The 10767-nt window shown below is 37.7% G+C and overlaps 2 protein-coding genes across 2 annotated transcripts in view; both read left to right on the plus strand.

Moving 5' to 3' along the window:
- The window catches only part of poldip3 (polymerase (DNA-directed), delta interacting protein 3), a 9524-nt gene extending 4077 nt beyond the window's left edge, over positions 1-5447 (plus strand). Inside the window, exons 7-8 of the mRNA XM_010791370.1 lie at positions 3181-3356; positions 4524-5447. Coding sequence (XP_010789672.1) covers positions 3181-3356; positions 4524-4746 — 399 coding nt within the window. The 3' untranslated portion in view covers positions 4747-5447. The remainder of the gene's footprint in view (positions 1-3180; positions 3357-4523) is intronic.
- Positions 5448-6733: 1286 nt separating this feature from the next.
- Positions 6734-9636, plus strand: rrp7a (ribosomal RNA processing 7 homolog A). The gene is made up of 7 exons (XM_010791363.1): positions 6734-6829; positions 7022-7164; positions 7756-7881; positions 8270-8393; positions 8976-9073; positions 9153-9351; positions 9463-9636. The coding sequence occupies exons 1-7, from the start codon at positions 6766-6768 to the stop codon at positions 9546-9548; spliced, it is 840 nt and encodes a 279-aa protein (XP_010789665.1). The 5' UTR covers positions 6734-6765; the 3' UTR covers positions 9549-9636.
- The last annotated feature ends 1131 nt before the right edge of the window (positions 9637-10767 follow it).

Genomic DNA, 10767 nt, shown 5'->3' on the forward strand with positions numbered 1-10767 from the left:
GCTGCCCTTAAAGGCAATGTGAGCGTCCATTCCCATTGGATAACGGAGAATTGTACACCCGGAAGTAAGTATTCCCCTTACTGTCGATTGATTTTACAGTGATATCTGCACTACTCATCGACTAAAAAACACCAGATTATCCTTGTTAATTACACAACATTGATTGGTTTAAATTGTGTGCAATGCTTTTGTATTTTTCCCCTTCGATTCGGAGAAACAAATATTTTTTCGGAGTAAAGGATGGCAGAAGACCATAAAATCCCAAGCTATCGTTTAGGACTACACCATGTGCTCTGTTTGACAAACCCCGTGATTAGTTCTCAAGCTCTGTGATTGGTTGACCTCCAACTGCATTCCATATGAAAAAAAAACGTTTCGTAAAAGATCAAATCATACTTTATTCAGCAGTGCTTGCTTTACTCTTTGAAAGTCATCACATGAATGCATTGTAATAAATGGTTCGGCTGCATTAAATATATTACACATCTGTCGTAGTTCTTTATTTTTATTTATCTACAGAGATCGGGCTCAGAATAGACCGGAAACTATTCTTTTACCGTTCAGTTTGAATTTCACAATAAAGTTAGTAGTAATATTTTGTTTTGATATTATTGTTTTTTATTAACTACTAGACCGCTGGGTCATGTTAAGACCATCTTTTCTGTGTTGCTGTGGGTTTTTTCCATCGCTTTTGTGTTACAAATATCAAAATAATAACAAAATATATCCGTCGTAAACTAAACCAGAAACAGCAGTATATTTGATTTTGTTAACACTGTAAACTTGACAGCTTTTTAACCCAAACCACCTACTGGTTAAAGCACGCTATTACATGTTTAGAGTAATTGCAATGCAGGTAGATTGTGTTGCTTTTTAATGACTGTTTTAAAATGCCTTTTTCTTAATGTCTTTCATTTTTGTAAAGCACTTTTGAATGTGTTATATTTGATGAAAACATTTAAATATTAAGAGTACATGCAAAATAGTGGGAAAGTAGAAGGTCAATGATATAAATATATAATAGAAAATATCAAGAAGATACTGTGAAATTATATATAGAATAAAACAGTTTAGTGCCGGATGTTCAAAGATATTAATAGGAGGATGTGCAAAACAATACAAACTAATAAGGCTTTATTTAAACATTAAAGAATGCCTTAGGTTAAGGTCTTTTAAATAAGAAAAAAAGCTTTGGGGGTAACTACAGATAAATATTAAGTCTGACAAAGTACTTAACGTCTAATATATTGCATGGTTTGTTTTGGGACTTGACAATCAACTTTCCTGCAATGTTAACTATGTTGAAGCGCTTATTTTAACCGATATTATACATATTTATTATACTCTTATGAGATGTATGTAGATAGAATAAGAAATGTGCAGAATACAACAGTTTAATGGTGGAAGTATACACACATATTGACAGGTGTCTTGTAATGCACTGTTGAGGAACCTGTGACACAAGTTTTTCATTCATTGCATAACTACACAGTAGTTGTGTATGATATGTGAATAAACCTTTGAAAACCTTGAAATCTTGAAAGGGATGTGCAAAACAGCCATTATATACAGTCTTAAATGAACGATTAGAGAATAACGAGAAATGAATAATACTTTATAGAGATCTGCAGATACATGTTTTGTCTTCTCAAGCACCCACTATCAAATGTCTCGCTTGATTGTTGGCACTTGACAATCACCTTCACTGAATTGTACTCAGGTGTAACTAAAGTCTGATTCAAGGGTTGTTTATATTTCACAGCATTTATCCAAATCTGTAAAGTGACTAAAATAAATGTAGTGGAGTAAAAAGACCAGGTTAACCTTAAAGAAAGCCTGACAGACTCAAATGAAGGGAATAGTACGACTACGCCATAGTTTCAGGTAGGGGTTTCACAACTACCAATATTTAGTAGTCGACACGTTTTTCAAAATAGTAGTCGACTAGTCGACTAGTCGTTACGTCATAATAAAGACACACAAAGAGAGGTGTACAACTGTATTTTATATTGGAACTCATACAGTAACATTAAACACTGCATTTTAATTTGTGTTACATGGCTGACTAAATAACAAACAGTAACTGGACTCACCAAAATCGGCAGCAAAAAACTCTTGTTTACATAAATGCCACGTAAATCCAGTGCGCAACAGCGCATTCGCTGTCCTCCACGATAGCGTCCACCTTTCCATATTTTTGGTTTGGTTTGAACACCAACGCATCGACATGTGAGGGAAGGAGGCTTGACCGCTTTCGGGTGACAGTGTTGCCAGCCAGGGAAAAAACCCTCTCACTCGGGGTGCTTTTGGCTGGAATAGCCAGGTAGCTTCTCGAAAGCGGGGGAAGCGGTGCACGTTTTCTGCCCACCACTCCAGTGGATTATCCATTGCGAGGATATGCGGTGTCCGCTGGCAGTAATCCCGTAGCTCATCATCCGCATCACTGTTGACCCGTGTTTTCTTGCTGTTCGTTTGCCTCTGTTCAGTGCTGACGCCGGTCCGTTGCTCACTGGTGCTAGCATTACTGCTAGTGCTAGCTGTCGGCAGCGGGTGTTTCATCTTCAGATGGTTGCGCATAGCAGATGCATTTGTATTGTACTTCAGTACAGCTGTACACAACTGACACTTCACTGTGGAGTTGGTTACATCTTCGTTGAAGTTCTGCCATACATAAGAATGTCGGACGTGTTTTGGAGCATTTTGCAGCACCTCGTTTACCTCCATTTTTTTCACGACTAGTCGACTAGGGCCTACAGCGCCGACTAGTGGTAAAGGTAGTCGACTAGTCGATTAGTTGGTGAAACCCCTAACACACACACACACACACACACACACAGAACATGAATACATTTACTTTGTGAATAATTATGGGACGTATTTCTTCTTTCCTAGCAATTTTCCTTCATACTTTCTTGCTGTGAAATAGGTCTTAAATTCTATTCAAAAGGTCTTAAAAAGTCTTACATTTGAGTTGGTGAAACCTGCAGGAACCCCCTTACTTAGTGTCACNCACACACACACACACAGAACATGAATACATTTACTTTGTGAATAATTATGGGACGTATTTCTTCTTTCCTAGCAATTTTCCTTCATACTTTCTTGCCGTGAAATAGGTCTTAAATTCTATTCAAAGTGGTCTTAAAAAGGTCTTAAAAAGTCTTACATTTGAGTTGGTGAAACCTGCAGGAACCCCCTTACTTAGTGTCACAGAGACTGCCATTATCAAGCTTTATAGAGTTTGAACATGTTATTGTTTTGCTTATCTTGTCTTCTTGTCCTCCCTCAGGTCAACCCATGAAGTGTAACCTCCATATTCAGGGCAATGTCATCACTTCTGATCAGCCCATTCTATTGTAAGTGAGCCCACCTGGCTTCATTTGTTCATTTCACATTGATCTGTACTTACTTCACATACTCTATTTCCTCTGCACTCGATCTTAACTCAATCTAAACCACTCGTATATTTTAATTATCAAGAAAAGTTACATTGCTTCTACTTAATTAGCAAATACTTGTTGTACATTGAGCCTGCCTGTGATGAGGCAATTACTTGGACCACATTTTGTATTTAGGTTATTCAGTCTAATCAGTGGCCATTCTGTTTCCAATTTGGCCACTCCAATACGGTTTGATTAAAGTAAATAATGTAATTACTTTTAGCTTCAGGGAAATGTGAACGGCATTGGCTACACTTTAAGAATGTAAGGCTCTTTGCATTGCAACTGTCACTGCATTTTTTTAAAACAAAGTTGATGTTGTTGCCAGTCAGCGTGTCCGGGACATTTCAATATCCCTGGACAAATGAGAGAAATGAATCAAACAGTATGAGCTCAAAAACAACTGATATGAAGGCATGTATGTGTTATTGAAAAGTAGGCTTTCAAATAGATCCTGTCCTGTCACTATGACACTGCCAAGGCACACNGTCAGCGTGTCCGGGACATTTCAATATCCCTGGACAAATGAGAGAAATGAATCAAACAGTATGAGCTCAAAAACAACTGATATGAAGGCATGTATGTGTTATTGAAAAGTAGGCTTTCAAATAGATCCTGTCCTGTCACTAACCTCCTGCATAACGCTCAAAACAAATAAATACTAGGCAAAGAAATCAACTTGGCTCTTAGCCTACATATTGTCATCTACATTTGAACAGAATAAAAACGTGTAAGATATACTTTATTGATCACAAACTGGGAAAATAAGAGTAGAAACATCTCAAAAGAGAAAATAAAACCAAACCAAAAAGAAAATCTGTACAAGTTGACCGTGAAAGATAACAATCTGTACACTATCTGACAAATAAACACGGAAAGGCTAAACCAACATACATGTAGGCAAGGCAAGGCTATTTATACAGCACTGTCAACACAAGGCAAATCAAAGTGCTTTACAAAAATGAAACACATTAGAAACATAACATGTGTCGGCCTGTACCACCTCATACCAGTTTAATGACCAGCTGACAGAAACACTATATGGGTTATATATATATTTGATGCCTTTTCGTGCTCTTCCAGGAGGCTCAGTGACACCCCGGGCGCCAGCAGCAGCGGCACAAAGAAAGACGGCCTCCCCCCCTCCCTCATGTCTCGCACCGCGGGACAGCGAGCCTCCTCTCAGCCGACCCCCGAAGTGGATCCTCAGACGATCCTCAAAGCTCTGTTCAAGTCCACCTCTCAGTCCAGCTCCTCCAGCGAGAGCCCCAGCGCGCAGGCCACCGCCTTCCGCATCAAGATATAGATCCAGTGTCTGTTCATTCACACATTACTGCTTTCTAAGTGTTCCCGCACAAACGCCCACATTCTACTCATGCGAAACAGGTTTTTTTACCCATTTGATAAACGTGACTTCTCCAGACGAGACATTTTGCGGATGCACAACATGTTGATGATGATGTTTGTTCTTGATTAGTGGAAGGAAAGTGTGATGTGATTTGTTGTTTAATCCAATGTCTTGGGGGATGCCAAATTATTATTATATTGGGATTTTTTTTTTCTGTCAATGCAATGCCAGCCCATTTGGATAAGTTTTTTTAAATACTAAATTAGAGATACATTTTGTGTAAGGCTCGTCCACACAGTTGCGTTCAGGTTTGTCTGTACCTTTTCTGAACAGAAAATTAAGAAGACATTCAATGTGAGTTAATCACTGATGTTCATAAAATGACATGTTTTGTGTTGAACCAGTTTTCAAACAGTCCTATTGTGTTTTTATTTTTTATTTACCGTCTTTGTAGCATCGAGATTGCTGTGCGCCGCGTTTGTGACAGGTTTTACTTGGTTGTCCAGTAAAGAAAGCAGTATGCATATAATTCTTCCTAGTATACATTACACAAGATTTTTGTTCAAAGATTGTAAATTACTTTGTTGCTTTCTTGGTATGTAAGTCTGGAACGGTCAGATCTGTCTGTAAAATGTCAGCATTAAATATCTAGCTTTGTAGATTGCTGTCTGAGTCTTTCCTGCCATGTGATGAAGGATGAAATGCATTCTTCTAGAAACCAGACTAAATGGTTTATTAACAGCATTTATTCTTTCCTACTATCTTTTAGTTTATTTGAATTTCTCGATTCTATAAACTAACCATAGCTGTTCAATTTATATTTGTAGTTAAACAAAATGTAATACATCAACTTTAATATTACCATATGAAATGAAATAGCCACGAAAATTAGACCTATGCTATTGCCTAAAAATAGTTTGATAGGTGACCTTTAATATTACGGTTTTTAGTTATGAGGTTAACTGGAAACTGGACTGTACTGATGTGCTCAACATTTCATAAATAAAATCATTCATGTTTAAAAACAAATGTAATATATCAATCAAAACTTTATTACAGACTCAAGTCCAGATAAAAGATGAATTACATACACAGCATAAAAAAAATCATAGTTTAAGAATAATTTCAATCAGTGTCATACAAAGAGACAACTATACCAATGTCTCCACAGCTGCTGATTGGTAGTGTTTTAGTACTAAACCTTATGTTTGATAAGGCCAAGAGGATTTCATTATCAGTCATTAAGCCGGCAAATACATTTATACATGAGATTTCTTAAAACAACTTTGTTGGTGCACTCAAAGGGCCGGTTGTAACTTTTAAGACTATATAAATATACATATATAAATATTTAATATATATAAAATAATGTATTATATGACATTAGTTTCTCTGAATTGGATTATTATCGGATAGGGTAATAACTTCATAATTAACTACGTCTGAAAGCAGAAATCAGGGCAAATAACGAGATGCATTGTGGGACATGTAGTTTATGGGCAACGCAATTCTGTAAATCGGCAGGGAACCGTAAAATAAACGTATGAAAAGTATTTGCAAGCTCTTGCTTGACAAATGCCATTCTAAACCAAGCACCTTTCAAATTGCAGCTTACTAAAATGTTTTAAAGAGGATCTATATTCCTGTCTGCAGTCCTGGCAACTTTCTAATGTTAAGAAAGTCTTCAATGTTCTTACCTAATTTGATATAAAGTCATACGATCATAATTACAAAAATACTTTTGTTTTATATTTCTGTCAATATGGTCATATGACTGTATTTTAAAACAAAGTGTATTTAAGCTCTTAAAAAAATATTTGGGCTGGGTTTCGCTGTTTATTGATTTAAAATGTTTTAATAAGAAGTGGTTGATGCTTTTATTCATTAGAAGTATTTATTTTAATTATTTTATAACACTTTATTTTTCGCTACGCACTTTGTTTTAATTCTACTTCCGGTGTGAGAGGTTATTCCAAAATGGCGCCGTCCAAGAAGAAACATGCTAGTAACCAGGCTTGTGTTATTCCTGGAGGATTTACAGGTATTTATCATAAAAATTAATTATATTATTATCAGATTTCCCTTAAAATAGTGATTACATCTCTGACTCGAAGTGTTTTTGCCGTTTTACACGGTTTGAGTGTGTATAACACGTTAGTCTGTTTGCCTGTTGATACAGGGTTACTGTCTAATTGTTTTGGCTTTAATTACATGTCCCTGTGTCTCTTCTCAGTGCTGTCTGTACAGTTCAATTCAGACAGTGTTGCTCAACACAAGCTGTACGTGAAGGAGCACAAAGTCCGGTCAGACCGGAGCTCACACAGACCGATGGACCGGACGCTGTTTGTGCTCAACATCCCTCCATACTGCTCAGAGGTATTATAGAAACAGTGTGCAGAGTTTTAACAAACAATGTGTGCTTCAGAGGTGGGAGAAGTACTCAGATCTTGTACTTCAGTAAAAGTAGAAGTACCAGAGTGTAGGGATACTATGTTACAATAAAAGTCCTGCATTGAAAATGTTACTCGAGTAAAAGTAGAAAAGTATTAGCATCAAAATATACTTAAAGTAGCAAAAGCAAAAGTAGTCATTGTGCAGATTGGTCCATTTCAGAATAATATATATATGTTTTGTAATTATTGATCATTAAAGTGTTCTCAAAGCTGGTATAGGTTGAACTAATTTGTATTATTCTACTCAACGCTGTTTGGTTTGTAAATCTTCTCCAGGTGTAACAACTCTTACTAAGTGATAACTGTATTTTTTTATACTATTATTAGTCCAAATCTGCAAAGGTATTAAATACATTTAGTGTAGTAAAAGTACAATATTTAACTCAATACTGACTTGTAGTGGAGTAAATGTACTTACTTTACACCACTCTCTGCTTTTAGATGATTTCTTAATATGAAAATGTATTATCCTTTAAATAAAGTATTTCTTGCGATGCTACTGTCTGTGTTTCAGGACGTTGCCAAACAGATGTTCTCTCAGTTCGGTTCTGTTCAGTCCGTGGAGCTGAGGGACCATCCCGGTTCCTCTCAGGACTCTGGACCCAAGGTGTCCAAGTTCTTCAGCCCAGCTGCCAAACAGGTCAGCAGCTCTTTCTGCTCTAATGGGAAAACATCCACTATCATATATGGCATTTTTAAGGGTAATTATGTGGCTGAAAGTTACATGCTCTCTATTGATACCAGGACAGCAGAAAGACTACATATCTTCTGTTTGCCGACGGAAAACCCTCCCATTCCACTGCACCGTGGCCAATGATAACAAACACATTCAAAACGTGTCTCTTAGCTATGTAGCGTTTGGCTCTTTTAAAGCCAATGCAGTCGCACTTAAAATAGTTTGTCTCATTGAAAGCTGGATACTATTTGTTAAGAGTTTATCTCCATGGTTGATTGCATGTATTGTAAGTCACTTTGGTTAAAAGCATCAGCCGAATTCAAATTAAATGTTTTTTGTTTGTTCCTTCCAGGGTTTCAAAGTGGGCTACGTTGTGTTTGAAAACTCCTCCAGTATAGCAGCAGCTAAATCACATCCTCATAATGTTCCTCTGGTGGTCTGCACAGAGAAGCATCGGGTGAAGACAGGAACACAGAGTGAGTGCTACTGTATTTAAATATCATTTAATTTAATGTTTTATTTTATTTTTGATATGCACTTTTAATTGGCTTGTGTTGAAATGTGCTATATATAAATGACCTTGTTTTGCCTCACTGTGATGAATGTAACTGCAACTAACTTTTATTCTCAGTACCTATTAACCTGTTATTATCTAGATTGAATTATTTGGTCTATAAAATGTTAATCCTAGTTTCCAAAAGCCTGTCTTAAGGTTGTCTTGTTCTGTCTTTCCAAAACCCACAGATATTGAGTTTTGATCGAAACAGAGAAAGCAGGACATTTGGTTTTGAGAGGCTGAAAGCAGCGGTTTTTGCATGAACAATGACTTCAAGGATTAACCAAATTAGTAAAAATAAATCTTTAGTTGAACACAAAGTCCTTGGTTAACCAATCTTTGCAGGTGTAATTAATCAGTTTATTAATAGGGCGGTTTGCGTTGCATTTCCATTTTTTATAATAAGTCTAGTAGTACAATATCCGTGTTTATCGAGCACATTTAAACACAAATCAAATCCACCTCTTGACTCATTCCCCTTTGTTTCTCTTATTTACACCAGAATGGATTCAGCAGTACACAGAATCTTTCATTCATACGGATAACCTGCAAAAAATAGTCGACTCCTTCATGGAGGGCTACGACAAACGGAAAAAGGAGGTGAGAAATCTGCAGCTCATAGCGTCTCAATGCCATCTATCCAACATGTGGACTTTAAGATGTGTTTTCTGTCTCTTAGGAAGAGGAGAAGCAGAAGGAGCAGGCCGAGCAGCAACAGGAGGATGAGGAGGGCTGGGTGAAAGTCACCAGAGGAACGAAGGCCCGCCCCCACAGCGAGGCAGCCAATAAGAAGACTCTGCAGAAGGAGATCAGGAAGAAGAAGAGGAAGGAGCTCATGAACTTCTACACCTGGCAGCACAGAAACACCCAGAAAGAACGTAAGTAGAAAACGATACTCTACCTGCCCACTATAGTAGGAGATAAAGAATCTTTTCACAATAAAAGGCCTTGTTGGGGCTAACTATGTATATTCTTCATTTGTTTTTCAGATATTGCTGAACTAAGGAAAAAGTTTGAGGAGGACAAACAGAGAATAGCTCTCCTGAGGGCGCAGAGAAAGTTCAAACCTTACTGAATCAACTTCCTTTCATTCCTCGTTTCACTGCTTTGTGTGTTTGTTAGCATAACCTGGAGCATTTCTTTGTCATAAACTATTAAACTGACTGACTTATTTTCATCATTATTGAATTAGTGGCACCTCACAGGAGAAGAATTACATTTAAGAAATAATAGGCGCTTTCACACCGGAGTACTTTTCCCGTTTAGTTCCGATAGTGCCTGGAATTTTGCGTTCACACCAAAAAGAGAACTTAGTTCATGAGAACTTTTAACCAATTTTCGGTCTCTGCTAGAGAGGTGGTACTTTCCTGGGGAGAAAACAAGTTCACATTTCTGATTGGCTGGGCGAATTGCAAACCACGCCCCGTAAAACTCGGAAACGTTTTTTGAAGCCGCCATTGTATTTGCTGGCATTAGCATTATTAGCATTAGCCCCGCGCACCAACTTCCGTCCGGGGACTTCTGGTGGCAGTATACGCCGTGAAGTTGTTAGCGGACTGCCAGTGAACCCAAAGCAGCAGAAGAAGAAGTGACGTCAGCGGCTCATTTGCATAAGCTTCCCTCAGGGAACTTATTCCGGTGTGAACGTGATCTGTACTTAGTTCCATGGGGGTACTAAGTGCTGGGAACTAATATAAGTACTTGGTGTGAAAGCGGCTAATGTATTTCATTTGGGACAAATGACCAATTCCGTTTTTTATAAATAAATCTGTTATCGGCAAGTAAAAACAATATTTGGGCCTGGATTTTATAAAAAGTAAGTAGCCATAATCAGGGTTCATACACTTTTTCACCAATGATTTTCAATGACTTTTCCATGACCTTTTCCTCATTTTCCATAACCAAAAAAAATTACTCTTTCTCAGCAGTACCACTGAAAATGGTTTATTTTAACATGGAACAGGAAAATAAGGTCTGCATGTTGTCCATCCATCCATCCATCCATCTTCTCCCGCTTATCCGTGGTCGGGTCGCGGAGGTAGCAGTTCCAGCAGAGAGCCCCAAACTTTCTTTTCCCTGGCCACATCAACCAGCTCTGACTGGGGGATCCCAAGGCGCTCCCAGGCCAGNCCTTTACCTAATTTTCCATGACCAAAAAAAATTACTCTTTCTCAGCGGTACCACTGAAAATGGTTTTTATTTTAACATGGAACAGGAAAATAAGGTCTGCATGTTGTGCCTATCTAAAACAAATCAAATAGGCTTACTAGCTTCTACACGCTAATGCAAATAAA

Source organism: Notothenia coriiceps, unplaced genomic scaffold (assembly GCF_000735185.1).
Source record: "Notothenia coriiceps isolate Sejong01 unplaced genomic scaffold, NC01 NC01_scaffold00035441, whole genome shotgun sequence".
Lineage (NCBI taxonomy): Eukaryota > Metazoa > Chordata > Actinopteri > Perciformes > Nototheniidae > Notothenia > Notothenia coriiceps.